The sequence below is a fragment of the Xiphias gladius genome, chromosome 23, assembly GCF_016859285.1.
Source record: "Xiphias gladius isolate SHS-SW01 ecotype Sanya breed wild chromosome 23, ASM1685928v1, whole genome shotgun sequence".
In the NCBI taxonomy this organism is placed as follows: Eukaryota; Metazoa; Chordata; class Actinopteri; order Istiophoriformes; family Xiphiidae; genus Xiphias; species Xiphias gladius.
This window is the reverse complement of record NC_053422.1, coordinates 14,730,588-14,748,537: the sequence shown is the minus strand read 5'-3', so window position 1 is coordinate 14,748,537 and position 17,950 is coordinate 14,730,588. Positions and strand designations below refer to the sequence as shown.

The following is a 17,950-nucleotide window of genomic DNA, read 5'->3' as shown; positions in this document are numbered from 1 at the left end:
ACTTATTTTTCAAAGTATGTACACATCATTTATTATTTATTTACATGTCAAAAGGTTCAAGTATGACAAAGATTTAGGATGAGGGTAATGTCTGCTTCTCAAACCAGTGCCTCAACAGACAGGACAATGAGACAGGATCTGGAAGGATGAGGTGTTTGGTTATAGTTAAAGCTTTTAATTAGGTGCAGCAAAAATATGGCATTGGCTAAATGTAAACAATGCCCAGAAAGTCCTTATCACACAAAATGCAGCTACTACCTTGATGCGGAAAATTTAAATGTCTTAACCTTACTTTGCGTAAGACCTACTGCTGAGTCCAACCAAAAGCCATAACCGTGTGCTTCAGACTTCATCCCTTCCGGTACTATTACCAACGTTTGTCAAAAATAAGATTCAGCATAAGAAGCAAAATATCTAAGCGTCTGTGGTCCAGTTTTTGCAGACTGAGACGGATCATTGCTACCTCTCTCCTTTTGCACTTGAAAACTTTTCCCCCTCGTCTTTGGTTTCCTGCTCTCTCGCTCCCTCTCCTTCTCCATCTCCTTTTCTTTCTTCTTCCTCAACCTGTCTTCCTCTTTCTCCCTTCTCTCTCGCTCCCTCCGCCTCCTCCTCCTCTCCCTGGAGCTAAGTTTCTCCTCACCCTCTTCCTCAACCAGTTTTCCCGTCTCTGTTCCGTCACTGAAGTCCTGAATCAAGATTTTGGGGACTTGCATCTTCTGTGCCCCTTTTCCCTTTGTCTTTTTGGGCTGCTCTCCTCTCAGTCTGCGGAAGAGACCAAAACGTTTAGGGGGGGCGGCTGGCCCCTGCTCTGCCGCTGTCCTCTCTGTCACTTCTGCAGACATTGACGAGGTGACTTCTGACGACTGAGTCACATCAGGGGGAGTTTGGCTCGGGTTTACAGCCCCAGGATTGGACTGTGATTGTGTATGTTTAACTTCTGGGTGATTGGGGATAGATTGTGATTGGCTAGTTTTCTGTGGGGCAGTGAAGAGATCTTCGGAGAGCCTACGCTGTAACCTGGACCCACGGGAGCTGCAAGGCTTGCGCACACACAAATCACCACGTTGCCCAGAGGCTTGTGTCAGGCCGCTGTTATTCAGCCCAGCCGGAGAATCATCTTTATTTTGCACCTGTGGGTTGCTGTCAGTATGAGGATTGTCCGTCACGTTAGGAGTAGAAATGAAGACGTTATCCTCTCCTACAGTGTTTTCTGGAACATTTACTCTGCTTTCTTCCTCCTCTAAAGGGCCTATAGTGGCCTGGCTTCTCGGTTCTTCAGGTGCAGGTTCCTCAGAGGTACTCATTTCTACTGAACTCGTTTTCCCATCAGGCTCAGTGGTGAGATTCACTGCTTCAGCCTGCTTTGAAGTCTTCCCTTCCTCTGGAGGTGCTACAGAGTCAGTAGTCTCCACATTAGTCTGAGTTTCAGTTGGTGTTTCTTCTGCTTGTGTTTGATCATCATCAACCTCTGCCTCTGAGCGCACAGTCAAAATTATTTCTTCTTTTTCCTGGGCAGGTTCAGATGCTACTGCGTCATACTGTTTCTCTGAACAGTGAGAAAATTCTTCACTTGACTCATTCACTCTGTTGTCTGCAACTGGAATTTCTGTTTCAGCCTCTGTGTCAGCTTCTACGTCTGCGTCTTCTTCTTGTTTTATGCATCTGGGTGAAGACAGGATTAGTGTCTCTGCTTCTGTTTTAGTCTCTATCTTTGAATCTATGTATTGTTCTGAATCTATTTTTACTATTTCAGTCTCCAGGTCATCCTGTGTGGTTGCATTTTCCCTCACTTTTTCTTCAGTTTCTGTCACTGTTTGGGTGTTGGACTCTTCTTTGATTCCTATTTCTGCTAATGACTCGGTACTGTGGTATTTTACTCCAAATGCATCATCCTGTGAGCTTTCCTCTGTCTCTGTGAACACCTCTCCCTGTGTCTCTGTCTCTATCCTTAGACCTGGGTCTGTTGAAGTTGCTGCTTCGAAGTTGCTGTCTGTCTCTGAGCCTGGACTTGTCTCAGTTCTTGTTTCTGAAACTTCAGTGACTGTGTCCACCTGCATCTGTTGCTCATTATTAATTTCTGTCCTTTCCTTCGGTTTAATGTCAGCCTGAATCATTTGTTCTTCTTTTAAGTATGTGTCTGCATCAGGATCTTTCTGTATCTCACTCAGATTTTCCTCCACAGCAGCTGAATGTTCACTTTCAGACATTTGTTTTTCTGTCTCCTCCTTTGTGTCTCTGACCTCCATTTCCTGGTCCCGGTCTTTGTGATTCTTTTCTTCCAGGACTCGTGACTGGCTATAAGACTCCAGGTCCTCTCCCTGTTCATGGTGACAGGTATTTTCAGTTGGCTGAAGAATAATTTCAATAGTCTGATCTTTCACAGGACCTTGGTTTGGTTCTGTCTCCACATTTTTTTCTTCTGTCTGTTCTGAGAGTTTTTTGTCGTTCTCTGTCTCTTTGGGTTGGCTTTCCTCCTTTTCAGTAATTCTTGTTTCGACTTGTTCAACCTGTTCTTTTGCCATTACTGTTTCTTCTGCCTGCTCTGTTGGTTTGTTTTGGACTTTGTCCATCTTCTTAGGTTCCTCTAAAAGTTCTTTCTCTTCAGTTTGTCCTGTTATTTTCGACTGACTCTGTTTTTTGTGTTCCTCTACGTCCTCCTCCTCCTGAACGCCCTGCACCTTCTTAAAATTGAACTCATTCCAGCTTCTCCAGTCCTCCCTTGCTCCCATTGAAAGATGCCTCACAACTTTACTGCCGCCTTCCCATTCACCTGTGTTAACTTTTCCCCCTTTCCTGAGCCTCCTGTTAAGGAGCGAAGGAGACAGTGACAGTGTGGAGGCCGAGCGGAAAAGAGGAACAGACAGGTTCCCTTTCTCTCTCTCTTTCCTGTCCTGTTCTTCCTCGTTCTGTCGAGCCCTCGTCCACGCCATCCGGTATCCCTGGCAGCGACCTCTGGGGTCGAAGGTGGATGATGGTCTGTCTTTCCTCCACTTTTCTAGCTCCTTCTCCGTCTGTTTCTCCAGATCTCGGGCTGACAGCGGCACTGAGCACACCTGAGAGAGCAGGGAAAGGAGATGGGAAAAGGAAAACACCGGTGATACCCTTGTTATACTGCAATTATGTCACTCTTACAGTTGTACAGTATTACGTTATAATTAATGTATTATGACGCTAACACAAATGTAACTACTGTGGTTATTGATTACATTAAGGTCAAGTCTAGTTTGTTGCAGCCAACACAGTCTGGAACATTATTTTGTCAGTTTACCTCTGCTATAAAGGGGTCGTCTTCTTCCTGGACCTGCTCCCTGACGGCCCTCAGCCTCTCCAGAGTCTCCATCTGGCCCTGGCAATGCTTCCTCTGCTCGGCACGACCCAGCACCCGACGCACCAGCACCACTGCCACCTGGAGCAGCACCCGCACCCCTGCACAGAAGTGAGTAGAGATCAGCATGGTAGAGAGAGGTAGAAATGACACCAGGGGGAACACTGGTAGCCATATCAAACCCATCACATGCTGTAAATTATTTCCGAACAAATCCTCATTCTGCAAATGACTCTGTGAATGATCAACAGTATTACTTTAGGTTTAATATCAAAATATACAATATAGAACAATTATGACATATAGATTATTGTGTCTATGAAATTACACATTAATTTGCCTCCCTTTTAGAGAAAAATGTCATTTGTATGACCCTCAGCCCATGTGGAGGATGTACCGTAGCAGAAAAACAGGTCCCAGACTCGTAGAAGAGTGTTGAACGGCAGGTGGCGTGTGAACAGACACATCAGCCAGTCAGTGGCAAACATAAGGGGCTCCACTCCGTGGTGCTGCAGGTGTTTGTGTGCAGCTGGACACGTTCTTTTCAAGACCCAGGTCAGCATACCTGCATCAAAGAGGACTCCTTCCTGCGCAACACATGGCAGCATGCTCAGACAGAGATCCACACTCTGCACATTCATCACTGCCTTAGTGGATCCATAAGCTTTTGCTAAACTGGGGCTAAATTATAGCACAAGTTAACAAGATCTACCGTCAGATTCCATTTGCTGGCTTAGATCTGAAATATCTGAGTATGGCAGGGTAAACAGGTTTTAAAGTGTCAGGTACGTTTTGTTCATGTGTGGGGACGTGCATGTCCTCACCAGCAGAGGGCTGTAGTATCCCGGCAGGTACTGCTCACTGATCTGCACCAAACACCAGAAGGCCTCCTGCCAGGGTTACACAAGGTGAACATTAGATGCCACAATAGCTTTTTTTTTTTTTTAACATTTATTACCCTATTACTACCAAATATTTGTGCCATGGGACAGACTGACAAAATGCCAGTATTTTAACAGATAGATGAAGCAAGCAATGTTACTGAAAAGGTCTTTTGTGTCAACAGTGAAATCCAGATTAATTAAATGTTTCTGAGATGGGTTTACAGCGTCTTTATTTAGCAGAGGGGTAAATCCGTTATTGATCGCTACCTCAGCGGGCATGTTCATTAGCAGCACTGCAGCCACAGGCCCCTGTGCCTGGCAGTAACCCTCCTCTGGTTGGTACTGAGTGTAGGCTTTCAACACCCGGAACAAACCACGCTGCCTACACACAGACACACACACACCACAATAGTGAGGCACGCAAACCACAAGTTTAAAACTCATGATTATGTTTAGATCAAACTTACTTTTGACTAGAGAGATGGCTTTACAGAGTTAAAATACATCAAATGATGTCACTGCCTGCTGTCTTGTCTTAATAAAGTAGTAACTATTATTTTGCAGACGAGTGACAGAGAAAGCAGGAATGTAAAGATGGGGTGGGAATAGCAGAGGTATGCTGAGGGCTAAAAAAAAAAACTGCAGGACTGTTTTGTAGCTATGAACTTGTCAACATAAAAAAGTAGAAGCAAAAATGTTTCCCACCCATGTCCATCCTTGGAAAGGAACATTTCATGAAAGGGGAACTGTCGATCCAGGTCTCTTTCAATCACATCCACCCAGCTCTGCAGAGCAGGCTGTGAGTCCAGAGACTGGCACAGAAACAAAAGATACTTCAGTGAAATATCTACAAATTAATCAGTTAAACAGTTCATCAACTAACTGTTTCTGCACTAGCTGCATCCTTTGCAACGAGTTTTCTTGCCTCGTAGAGGTTTTCACTTTGTTTCATCCTGTCAGTGGCTGCACACAGCAGAGGCCAGCACTTAGCTCTGAGCGAGGCAGGGATGCCTTTCTGACACTGCACTTTGACCTGAAGGGACACAGGTAACAGAGACACAGGATCAGCCCGGAGCAGGCATAAACGAATGACTACAGTGACGTGACTCTATGCTTACATTGTTGACAGTATGAATGCTAATAGGCCTTTTTCACAGCAGACATTGACTTGTCATAATAGAAAAAGCACAGGTGTAACTGATGAAATTAAAAATGGCTCTGTCCTATTCAAGTGTCCCAGTAAGCCATGACAGTGTGACAGAGTAAGCGTGAACAGCACCGGGACCCTGACACTGAAGCAGCTAAATGGAATTCAGCCTCAATCAATTTTATTATCTACTGTGCTTTTCCTACTGTTACATGTCAAAATTTCTTTTGTGGAAAAGGCCTATCATCCCTCATTCAGTTTGGGAGTTGATTTATACTACATTAATGACTTTAAGTGTCTAAGATGGGACACACCTTACTGGTCTTCTTCAACAACATGCGATCCCACTGGAAAATGATGTTGATCCACTTGGTCTCCCTCTGCCTGACCAACTCAGGGGGCGGGCCCACACTCCTGGCACAAAACACCAGGTAGGTATTGTAAAACATGAAACAACCGTATTCTTACAGTAATGAAAACCTTCTATGCGTCTCATCCATCACATGTACAGTATTAACACTCTCAAACCAGCCATTTTACTGGAGACCTTGAAGTCATGCTGCACTGTTTCTGTGTGCACTTTTATGTGTTGTCATTATAGAAAGGCAGTGCTCCGAAAAACAAGACAGGAAACAGGAAAACCACACGTTAGCAGTGTCAGGTTGCCATGGCAACAGGTCAGGATGTTATCAATGAGGAAAGGCGACAGGTAGTTGTTTGTTCAGCTGGTCTTATTCGAATTTACATTGCTTCATGTTTACAGACCACCGCCAGGCTTTTTAGTTTCATTGTTGTTTGAATGTAATGTAATGCAGTCAATTGATTCTGAAAGAGTTTGCTAGTATTATGTGAAAGTAAAAATGTATTGCACGGACGCTATCTTAATTACAGTTTGCACTCTTTCTGGCATGGATTTTTCGCAGGTGTCTGCAGAATTAAATCTGCGTTATACCAGTGCCCCCAGAGTGTCTTGTAATGACGCAGTGGGGTTTTTTTTCTCTACATTGGATTTCAAACAGGCCTGACGCAGCTTTGTGTTAAAGGTTTCTGTCCTGCTTCAAAACTAATCCTCAACATACAACTTAAAGCCATCATGGATGGCATGCCTCTCTGCAAAACAGGGCAGTAGTTTTGCAGATACACCCTATAAAAAAAAAAAATTAAGAATATTTCTGCAAACATTTTTAACTGCAGGTTTTATGCATTGCTTTACTGACCTTTCATGTAGCATTTGAGCTCACAGTAACAGTGCAGCGAAGCAATGGTGAAGTTCAAACTTTCTTTCTTTGTAAACAAGCAGAACGGCTTTGCTCTGTTTGGGCCTCTCTGCACATTAACACTGGGTGTTTTTGTTCTCATATGAATATTCTGGTCTTCAGATGATGTGGTCTCTGTAGAGATACGTGGTCCTGCTTTTGAAGAAAGTGACTTGGCCTGTGAAAATCTCTTCAGGGTATATTGCACGGCCCCTTAGAAAATTTCGATTAACTTGCAATCTTCTAATGGGGTAGTTTTTCAGCATTCAGGGGAACATTTTGTTTTGAATCATTTCTTCTGACACTGACAGAAACAACTGTAAAATATTTTAATCTTGAGTGTTTAAAGGTCTAAAAGCACAAGCAGTTCACGTCCTCCCAGAGACCATAACCTGTGATGAGGGACCACAAATAGACATGACTTTTACTCTTTATGGAGTCAAAAGCCACAGACATAAACATAGACATGAAAGACCATCCCATTTATGCAGCATTAGCTAATTTTAATTGTTAATCATCAGATCGGAGTAGTAGGAACATACATACATACATAGATTTATTGTTGACTGAAATATGTATATTTACATGATCTGATAACAATGTAAAAATGTATGAAAGCCTTACTAATCAGTTTCAATCTGATCACAAATTGATTAAAAACATTTTGAAATATAAAAGTCAGAAAAAGAAATAAATCTTGGTTATTGACTGAGATTTTAAGACCTCACGGTGTGTTTCTTTTACTGAATGTATTTGATTTTTTCATTTCAACAGCCACTCCAGCATACATTTGCCTCTCTACCATCCTTCCTCTTTAAATAAAAATGCCTCTTTGAAAATAGAATTAACACAGGGAAGCAGAATACCTGGTTTCGATAATCTCCGTAGCAGTACAGTAACAAGTAGATAAGGACAGATGTGGAACTGCTCACCCAGCTGTGGATCCATTGGTCAGAATGAAGCCAAACCGGTCTGTCTCAGGTTCCAGACCGACCTCTGACCCCGCATCAGATCCAGACGTGTCGTCTTCACTGAGGCTCTTCTGGGCTGGACTCGACTGACTCAACATCTTGCTGACCGAGAAAAGGGGACTCTCATTATTCACCATGTGACTGTCTACTCTGTACTCATGATTAAAGCGAAGCTCAGACATTTTTGACTTTACAACGCCTACCTCATGTAGAAATATCAAAGTTGTTCAAGTTCAATACCAAAACCCCGTCCAAAAATAGTAGTAGTATGCAAAGTAATTGTCTTGATGCTAATTGTGGATTGTTCTTCTGTACTGCAAAACATTTTAAAAGTACAAGTTTTACCACCTCTATTATTCAAGCCAGGGTTATGAGATCCACTGCCTCAGTTTTTAGCATTAGTTTGAAGTAGTCTTAAATCAGCTTCCTGTCCTTGAACCACAAACATAACCACACCATGAGGACATAACAAAACCAAGAGAAAAGTTTTTAAATCTCTTAAAATATGCATTTAAAGTAAATTACCTTTTACATTTCCGTCATGTTTGATCGGTCGTTGCTGAAGAGGTGAAGTGTGAGATCCTCCAGTGATGGGAGAGGAAGACAAACTTCCTCCCACTCTCTTGCTCATTTGCTCACCGCCCCCCCGCACCCATCTCTCAGTATTACCAATGCACGGTACATCTTAAATCAACTTCCCTCTGCCAAACAGTGTGGGCTGTTATAGCAGTAAAATTGACCATTTATGGAATACAGTCTTTTTTCAGCTATCATGGAAGTGATACTATATTGCTCAAACAAGATTCATCAAAATGACATCAGATTTATATATATATAAATATATATATAAATATATACATAAAATATGCTCCGCTGATTGTGTCCTTTTACAGTGCTTCCTCTTGTCTGGACAATTTTCATGCTTTTGCTTGCTGTAAGAAATACTGCAATTATATGAGCACGATTGTAATTTAAATAAAATGGAAAATGTCCCCGAGTGGCACTGTTTCGCTATTTCCTTGCTGAGAATTGGACATTAACGAAGAGCACCTGAATGCAGCATAAACACAACTGCGCAGTTCAGGGACCGCTGTCTGTTGTTGCTCACCAAACACTTGACAGAGGTAAGTCTAGTTGAAGATCATCAGAAAGACGTGACTGGTTGCTGTCGACGATTATTTTTAGGCTTTGTGAAACGATATTGAGTTCACCGAGCTGTTACTCGTATTCTATTAAATTACCCTAAATGAACTAGTTCCTCTGACAGTGAAGTCGGTGAACGACCTATTTGTAGTACATTATCAAGTCAGGAGATACAGTTTGGTATGACTAACATGTATTATATCTGAATAAGTTAAACTAAATAACCAAATAAACTTTTTTTTTTTTTTAATGAAAGCGTTGTGGTAATGTTGCTAACCGAGAAGCCACATTTTGCTAACTGTTATTTAATTTGCAATGACGCGTTCAGGTCTGTCATACAGCCCGTAGGAACGAGAATCCGTGGAACCTTATCCGGAAAGGAAAGGACTCAAGCCGATTCCAAAATTGCTGCAAAACCGTTATCGTCGGCAGTATATCATTATATTAAGAGTAATAGAGCCAAGCAGCTAATTAGGATTAGCTATGTGTGCTACTTTGTGGTTTGTTTTCGGTTTCACTTGGTAACAAACCGTATTTGACACAATAAAAATAGCAAATTCAAACCACTTTTCTATTAATATTTTAAAAATAAATATAATATAAATAAAAAAATATAATTTAATATTAATATTTTAAAAAATCGGTGATTGCTGGTCTAGCCATGCTGCTAAAAATCTTGGAATAATCCGTGAAAGCTCCCTAAGCGTACAAACTGGATCTGTTGTCGATTTTCCCATTCTGCTGGAATGCCCTGACTGTGGCAAGCCTCCGACGTAATAGCAGGGATTTGGGGCGCAAGATTACAGGATGGTTGTGCTCAGTCAGCTGGTAGAGTCCATGCGTCCCTCCCTCCCTTCTCTGTTTTCAATGAAGAGCTCTTTTTCTGAGTTGCAACAATGGAGGGTTTCCGTATCTGCTGTTTATATTTTAGTTCCTCTTTTGTGTCTGAGCTATTTCAGTTTGCCTTTTCACTATCTTCTCTGCTCAGATGTCCACCTTTACTGCACTGAGTCTGCGTCTTCTCCACTGCTACTCGAAGCAAGGTACTCCTGAAGCAGGTGTGATTAAGAAAATTAATATCTGTACGCACAAAATGAGGCATCGTCACATCACATTTGTATGTATCTCCAGGCACATTCGGATATGGTCCTGGTGTCATGCGCCCATTTAGTCTCAGCGTGCAGAGAGAGGGCTATAGTAAGTACTGCTGCAAACCAAGAGCTGCTCATATAATGCATTCTCAATGGAGGGAAAACATGCGGCCATTGTTTGGAATGATCTAATCATACACTCTTGTCTCCCTCTGTTCTGCTTGCAGAGTATGTGAATGCTCAGGAGCTGCCAACGGACCTGAGGTCCGTCACTGACCGGGCTGCCACAACCCTCCTTTGGACTGAACTTTTTAGAGGTTGCACATGCTGTGATTTGTATGCAGATAGCCCATGTCATGTATAGGGTTAAAGGATAAGCCTGGTGATATTCTGAATTTTTATTATTGTGAACAAATCTCATGAAAAGACGTGAACCAACAATGAATTTATCCTACTAACTAAGTGTTGTCTGTGTAGTCAAAGCCCGATAAAACGTATTCCTCTGGGCCATAGAGCTCCAAAAACTATTAAAAACACATAAAAGAGCCAAATGGCTGCAATGAGTAACTTGTTCATTCATTAAGATGAGCAGAGTCACTGTAGTTTGAGCCCACTCCACATACACCAGCCTTTTGCTATAAATACTCAGAAGGGCACCAAATGTGTATTCATTTGTGGCTGAAAATAGTCGTTTAAATTTTAGTTTAGTTTATTTGACTTTGCGAGAGGGAGGACATCAAATCTAAAGTCTATTGTAGTCCTTGATGTAAAGAGAGTAAAGATACAGTAATCAACACATTACCATTAAGCCAATGCAATGAAGACATGAACCGTCATCAATAAAATCACTCCACAGTTTGTAAAGGTTTAATAAAGATCCACATTAAATCTCTATTTGCACTATTTAAAAGTCCCCAACAAATGCACTATTTTATCGAGTTTGCTAGAAACGACAGTGCCCAGCTGTTTTAGGAAATGACACTGCCTTTTTATTAAAATGAGGCTATGTTTTCATGACCTGTTTTCAAAGATTCAAGTCCTCTGTACAAACAAAAGGGGGCGCGGAGCTGTGCGCCACAGACAGGGCAGGGATTGATGAAAATATAGAATATACAATACAGCATTGTACTTTACGTGTGTCATCACTCTCTTTGATTCTCTGGCGAAACCTCCCTCCAGGTTTGGCGATGACCATGAGTTACTTGTTCCGTGAACCTGCCACCATCAACTACCCATTTGAAAAGGGACCACTGTCGCCCCGCTTCCGTGGGGAACACGCCCTCCGCCGCTACCCTAATGGAGAGGAGCGCTGCATTGCCTGTAAGCTGTGTGAGGCCATCTGCCCTGCTCAGGTGAACACAAACACACACTCAGTTCCTGCTCTAGCCTGAGAGCCCTGTTACTGTAAAGTTTATTTACAGTATGTACTTTATCCCTTTTTGAGATCAGATGTCACAAAGTGTGTAGAGACAACTTGTTGTTTTTAAGTAGTACTAAGTGGATGCCTGATCTGAGCTGTCCTCACTGTCGCAAAACCTTCTGTACTATTAAGCGTTCAAAATACTGTCCTCTGGAAGCAGCAAACACCACAAATGTGGGATGCTTGAAGACATCGAGTCTAGGAGGAAAATCATCTTAAATTGATCTCCTTTTAAAATATTTAGGGACTTCTTGCATGCAAATTGGTAGAAAACAAAAACAGTGAGCCTTCTTCACATATATTTTCCACGCTGTTCATCCTGCATCCCTGTGACTCTTTCCTCGTCTTTGTCTCACTTTTTGTCTTTACTTTCTATAATGCAGACTTGGTTTTTACATTGAGCAATACAGTATGGAGTCCAAATTACAGTTTTACAATAACTTTTTTTTATCTGGTGGTCCATACAGCAAATTGTCTCTCTTTCTCAGACACACACTCCCACAAACACTAAAACAAGGTCAACTTTTCTGCACAAAAGTCAAGAAAAACTATTTATCTACTAAGGTGTTTGGCAATATTCATGCTGCTAATCCTATTCATGCCATACTTTTAGTACATCCTGTATTCTGTTAATGCTATGATTTAATTCTACAGACTAGTAAATTCATCAATTCATCCCAATCCTGCACTCAATTAATCTCGCAACACCTGCTGCTAAGGCTGTGGCTAATTCCCTGCTGAAATCCTGTCCTGTCCTGTCCTGTCTAACTCTGGTTTTGTCTCTTCACGTCTGTCCCTGTGTTGAACCCAGGCCATTACCATTGAAGCTGAGACTCGGGCTGATGGCAGCAGGAGAACTACACGCTATGACATTGATATGACCAAGTGTATCTACTGTGGCTTCTGCCAGGAAGCCTGTCCTGTTGATGCCATTGTGGAGGTAAGAAAAAGCTTAGACCGAATAGACTTCATGGAGCTGAACTAATGTGGCTGCTGGCAGAGTAAAACCGTACTTATGTTATTTTTCTCTTGAAATCCGTTTTTAATGAAACTAATTCCTTCAAGTTTTGTGCCAGGGGAACTTTTTGGCAAATATTCCCACCAAAATAAGTTTCAGTTTCACGTTTACATGCACAGTATTTATTTACTCTCGGGCCTCAGTATGTAGTGATTGGTCAGGTTTGTGGAGGTGAGAAAGTAGGCAGGGTTTTACTTTCTCTTTTTCATTTTTAACACAACTACTTCTATCACCTCTTGTGTAAAACTTCCCCCCCTAAAAGTGACACAATGAATGCCTCCCCTTTTTACCTTGCTTTCGATTGTGGCCATTCCAAATGCTTTTGCCTTTAGACGTTATTGTACGACACAACCTAATTTTTTCGAAGCATACTGCAGCCTGAACCAGCAGAGGAACTTGGAATCATGAGATGTAATGTTTAATCACTGTACCATTAAAATGTACTGAATCATGCATTTTGCATTACCTTTTCAACTACTACATCTACTGTTTTCTTTGAGGAACCACTCAAAGTTCATCATGTATTTTTACTGTTCTGCAGAAGAACTAAAGGCATGGCATATGCACAGTTAGACCGAAATTGTGAAAATACAGTAGGATGATCATGCAGATTATTTACCTCAAAGTCCATTCCTACCCTCCACAAAATGGAAAGTTATTTATTTATTGTTATCAAACAGTGTGTCATACACTCAACCCACCGTCAAAATCTTATTGTAGAAGATGAAACCTAGTGTCAAGTGTGTGCATTTAGACCTACAGACCTTTAATTTCTATTTTTGTTAATTCCTCCCTCAGGGTCCAAACTTTGAGTTCTCCACAGAGACGCACGAGGAGCTGCTGTACAACAAAGAGAAGCTCCTCAACAATGGAGACCGCTGGGAGGCTGAGATAGCAGCCAACATACAGGCAGACTACTTGTACAGATAGACTGACTGTCGTATCCGCACACTGAGCGCAAAGATATGTCACACATGAAAATGACGTATCTTGTCATCGTTGTGTGCACTAAAGAGATTACTTGTAGCTTTACAGATATTCCAACGAGTTACATATGAGCAGTGAAGCATTGCAATCTCAGATTCTGTTGTCAGAACTGACTAAAAATACAAAAACGCACAATTCATGTCTTGTGTTTTAAAGATGGATGATACTTAACTTTATGATGTTGATTTTATATTATGTAACCTATGCACATGTGTGTGATAGACTATTTTCTGCTGCACTTTAAACACATGGTTTATCTGATTTAATAGGTAGGACATTTCTGAAAGAGCACATTAGTTAATGTTGCTGATGCTATGTAAGATAGTAAAATAAATTATGTTTTAAAACTTTAATTGTTTATTTGCCTCTTGTATTAAAACTGGTGCTGAAACATTTAATCATTTGAGGGAATAGTGATTGCCAATAATTTTGCTTATTTAATTAATCATTTAAAACATTTATCTAGCGAAAATACGAAACAATCTGGGTCCAGCTTTCAATATGTGAGGACTTGCTGTTTTTCTTTGTTTTATATTACGATAAGTAACTTTTTGTATTTTAGGTCGAACAAAACAAGCAGTTTAAAAACATTAGACTCTGGGAATTTGTAATGATCATGTTTAGCTTGTTTCGGTGAATAATTACAGATAACAATCGATTAATCAAAAAATGATCAGATTTTATTAATTATTAATTATTTTATTAAATATTAATAATAAGTTTTCACTTAATGAAATTATTTTTGTAATGTCAGTCATGGTTTAACCAACATTCAGCATTAATTAGAACTAGTCGATCACATGAAATTTCCCTGGCAGCAATTAAAATAATTGATTTACCATTGGAATAATTTTTCAAGAAAAAAAATCTGACTATTCACCGTTTTAAGCTTCATATGTTAAGATTTACTGCCTTTGCACCCTTTTAGTTTGTGATAAGAGACGTGTATAAAACATTTCGTCTCTGTTTTAAAATGATTCTTTACGAGCTGTAGAACTGGGTGCACGAGGGCTACATTTCTGTATATTTTTTTTAGTACCTCGTGTCTTTTGGGGGATTCGCAGACATGCTGAATCACGCTCTGTGAACACCACGGAGTTTGCACTAAAACTCAAACGTGTTTTTTGCCGCTGTGGTGATCACATGATAAGGGCGGAAACTGACTCATAGTCCACGCCGAATCTCCCGCGAACGCAGCCATTTACTCTTTCCTCTCTTCGCAGTATCACCGGTGAGTCTCTATATTCTTCTCTCATTGCGGGCCATCCCAGATATTAAGTTTGCGTTTATCGGGAAAGTCGGTCAAAACAACGGCAAACTTTACGGTATGCTTTGGGTCAGTGTGGCGTTGTAAGTGTAGCCATGTGAGGAGAGATTAGCCAGACTAGGCCATTGATTTTTTTTTTCTCTCCCCCCCTGCTAACTCGCAGCTAGCTTAGCCGTTAGCACGTTGAAAAGAATGGCTTCCATGCTGCGCTGGCTACGATGTTAGCAAGCACAGCTCTCCCTCATCCCACTGCTTTGTTCTCGAGACCGGCATAATTTACCCAATCAACTGTATTTACTATTAGTGACAAAACCAAACTTGGGTGCCTTGAGTCAGTTTGATGTGTGAAGTTTGGCTCTTGTTTAAATTGGCCGCAGCGTGGAACACTACATAGTTTCCCAATACGGTTTTTCTAGTCGAACAAGAAAAAGTGCGGTCGCGCTTCGTATGGCGCACTCAAACTAACGTTAGTTAGCTTATTAGCCAGCTAGCAACCGCTGTGGTTGAATTACGGTTTCAGAAGCGAGCTGGTTGCGCTTTCATCCAAATTGACTGTGAAGCCTTAGTCGTATTTGTTAGATTTTAACATATTCAGACGTTATCACCACGGTGACGTTACATGTTAACGTTTCGTCACGTTAGCTTGGATAGAAAATGCTAGAACTGGTTATCGCTAGGTAACAGGCTGTGGAGTATAACCGATGGCTGTAAAGTAAACCGTTCAAAGCGTCGAAAAACTAACTGCAACAAACTGTGTTTTGTTGCCTCATAGTACACTTCTCTAAATCTGACAATCAGGTAGTTGCTAATACCGCTAGCTTTACGTTACTGATGGCTGACTGAGTTAGCAGGCAAGAGGGTGAAAAACGTGCTAACCATCCCGCCTTGTTTTGTTTCACTCAGATAAATCGCAACCACGGCGGACTCAATGGCACAGTGTGTACCGGTGGCGGTGTTCAAGGTAAGTGTTTGCTGTAGGATACCACTTGTGTGCTGTTTATTTCCCTTCCATAAGTGTAGAGAATATTTGTGGTATTTTCCCAAGCTGTGCTGAACCAGTACCAACCAGTCTAGTCTAACTGTGCTCTTTCTTATAGCTGGTGTTGGTGGGAGATGGAGGCACCGGAAAAACGACTTTTGTGAAGAGGCACATTACAGGAGAGTTTGAGAAGAAATATGTTGGTGAGTACCTCCATGTCGTGAAATTAATAACCCGTTAGTAAATTACAGATAATGACTTCGAGGTAGCACTTACTCGCGTCTGATGCTTAGTCATTTGCAGTAAACGATTATGCATCGATCAGCAGGGACTGTTCAACCTGTTAGCGGGGGCTGGGCCAAAACTTGAGCTGTGGACACCCACTGAGCCCCCTGGGTTCAGATGTATTAGTATCAGGGTGTATGTCAGCTGAGTTACAACAAATTCTAGTACAGAATTTTAGAAAGTGTCGCCATTACGGGGTTTGTCCACCAGGGAGCAATGACAAGTTGACTTCAATTCCAGAACGTCCTGCTTAGCATGTATCTTGGTCACAAATGAATAAAAAAACAAATGCTTATCGAGATTCTGTTTTGTTAAAGAAAAAAAAAAAGCCAATGTGTTGGGCTATAATTGCAGCTTCCAAGTTTGATTCTCTGTTTTGTATTTTTGTTGCACTCCATTGCTGTTCTAATAATCTATATCATGCAACAACTGTTGGAAAAGGAAATCTTTCAGAAAGGCAATATAGAGAAGGCACTGCAGTGTAATTTCTGCAGATTATTTTATTGTATATGTGCCTATAAAGGAATTGAACTTATCCCTAATGGTTTCTTTTGATATATCAATCCTCTCAATTTGTGTCAATCTTTCCTTTCCTTTTTTTTTCCCCTAAATTTTTTTGGTCATATTTTCAACATCACTTGCTCTCATACATCTTTTCTTTGTCTGTAATTCCAGCTACTCTGGGAGTAGAGGTTCACCCGCTGATGTTCCACACCAACAGAGGAGCAATCAAGTACAATGTGTGGGACACAGCTGGTCAGGAGAAGTTTGGAGGCCTGAGAGATGGCTACTACATTCAAGGTGCTTTTCACAATCCTTCACATGCTGTTCTGGTTAATAAACTTTGAACAGTCTGTCCAATCACTTATTTTTAAATGTAAAACCCCTACTGGGAAGTTTTGTTAAAATGTCTTGTTACCTCCACAGCTCAGTGTGCTATCATCATGTTTGACGTCACCTCTCGAGTCACCTATAAGAACGTGCCTAACTGGCATCGTGACCTGGTCCGTGTCTGTGAGAACATTCCCATCGTCCTTTGTGGCAATAAGGTGGACATCAAAGACAGGAAAGTCAAAGCCAAGAGCATTGTGTTTCACCGCAAGAAGAACCTGCAGGTAATAACTTTGGTCACAAAGTAATCAGTATGCATCCACCCTGGCGCATACATCATTCACGCGTGACTAATAGAAAGCATTGGTTTGAGTCTTTGTTTTGTCTGAGCGATCATTTCTGACATACACTGCTCTGCCCCCAGTACTACGACATTTCTGCCAAGAGTAACTACAACTTTGAGAAGCCTTTCCTGTGGCTAGCAAGGAAGTTGATCGGTGATCCCAACCTGGAATTTGTGGCAATGCCTGCCCTCGCTCCCCCAGAGGTCCAAATGGACCCAACCCTTGCCGCCAAGTACGAGGAAGAGCTTCAAGTGAGTATGACTGTACAGACGCAATGTCCATTTTGGTGACTATGTTGTAAATTCCAATCCAGATTGTTCTTTGCCTGAGCTACGTACACAAACAAACCCAGCATGGCACCAAGCTGCATTGAGAATCTGAAATGTCTTGTCTCACGCTCTCCAGGTTGCATCACAAACAGCACTCCCAGATGAAGAAGATGACCTCTAACCTGTTTCCTGAATTTTCCCTCTCCCTCCCAACCGTGGACAGGAAGTTGTTGGAGTCTGGCCCCCTTTACTGTAAAATCCCTTTTCAGATTTTTTATTTTTGAATTTTTTTTGTTTGTTTTAAAACTAAGAAAACTTGGTGGAAAAGTTGTGGTTCTAATTTCACTGTATAAGACACCCCACCCTAGTGTTGTCGTTGGCATGGCAACGTGCTACTCTTCATCGTCGAGCACCCTCCATTGCACTTACCCAGCTTACATAATGCTGTTGTACGGTGTACTGGAAGCACTAAGGGGAGTAAACTTTGAATAAAAACATTCTCAATATAACATGTCTGTTTTAATTTCCCTGGACAGTTGTGTCCCTGAAGTCAAAGGGACACTTTGTCATTTGAAAGGAGCACCAGTAGGCCTCTTCATGGAAGATACTCTGACTTCTCATGGCACAAAAGAGACAGGTGTTGTTAATAACACTGAGGGCTCTGTTCTGTTTGAGTGTCCTGGTAAGCCATGACAGTGTAACATTGAACCAGCATGTACAGTACCAGGAAACT

The 17,950-nt window shown here is 41.5% G+C and overlaps 3 protein-coding genes across 10 annotated transcripts; 2 read left to right on the top strand and 1 right to left on the bottom strand.

The window, feature by feature from the left end:
* Positions 1-33: 33 nt before the first annotated feature.
* tbc1d10c (TBC1 domain family, member 10C) lies at positions 34-8,329 on the bottom strand. 6 transcript variants are annotated; one of them, XM_040120168.1, is made up of 10 exons: positions 8,109-8,329; positions 7,545-7,685; positions 5,671-5,770; positions 5,135-5,242; positions 4,915-5,021; positions 4,477-4,591; positions 4,150-4,215; positions 3,723-3,912; positions 3,269-3,426; positions 34-3,053 (listed from the first exon to the last, which is right to left on the bottom strand). In XM_040120168.1, the coding sequence occupies exons 2-10, from the start codon at positions 7,679-7,681 to the stop codon at positions 381-383; spliced, it is 3,654 nt and encodes a 1,217-aa protein (XP_039976102.1). In that variant the 5' UTR covers positions 7,682-7,685; positions 8,109-8,329; the 3' UTR covers positions 34-380. The 6 variants fall into 6 exon arrangements, with proteins under 6 accessions (XP_039976102.1, XP_039976103.1, XP_039976105.1 ...); XM_040120169.1 differs by having other exon boundaries at positions 7,545-7,681; XM_040120171.1 differs by lacking the exon at positions 8,109-8,329 and adding an exon at positions 6,574-7,004 and having other exon boundaries at positions 7,479-7,654.
* A 267-nt stretch (positions 8,330-8,596) lies between these two features.
* Positions 8,597-13,595, top strand: ndufs8b (NADH:ubiquinone oxidoreductase core subunit S8b). Of its 2 annotated transcripts, none has more exons than XM_040119956.1 (7): positions 8,597-8,707; positions 9,715-9,769; positions 9,858-9,923; positions 10,045-10,134; positions 10,997-11,169; positions 12,049-12,177; positions 13,054-13,595. In XM_040119956.1, exons 2-7 carry the CDS (start codon positions 9,715-9,717, stop codon positions 13,183-13,185), a joined length of 645 nt encoding a protein of 214 aa, XP_039975890.1. In that variant the 5' UTR covers positions 8,597-8,707; the 3' UTR covers positions 13,186-13,595. The 2 variants fall into 2 exon arrangements, with proteins under 2 accessions (XP_039975890.1, XP_039975889.1); XM_040119955.1 differs by having other exon boundaries at positions 9,715-9,784.
* A 747-nt stretch (positions 13,596-14,342) lies between these two features.
* Positions 14,343-17,726, top strand: ran (RAN, member RAS oncogene family). Of its 2 annotated transcripts, none has more exons than XM_040119957.1 (7): positions 14,343-14,473; positions 15,413-15,470; positions 15,607-15,691; positions 16,449-16,574; positions 16,701-16,888; positions 17,029-17,199; positions 17,354-17,726. In XM_040119957.1, the coding sequence occupies exons 2-7, from the start codon at positions 15,438-15,440 to the stop codon at positions 17,396-17,398; spliced, it is 648 nt and encodes a 215-aa protein (XP_039975891.1). In that variant the 5' UTR covers positions 14,343-14,473; positions 15,413-15,437; the 3' UTR covers positions 17,399-17,726. The 2 variants fall into 2 exon arrangements, with proteins under 2 accessions (XP_039975891.1, XP_039975892.1); XM_040119958.1 differs by having other exon boundaries at positions 14,461-14,567.
* Positions 17,727-17,950: the final 224 nt, after the last annotated feature.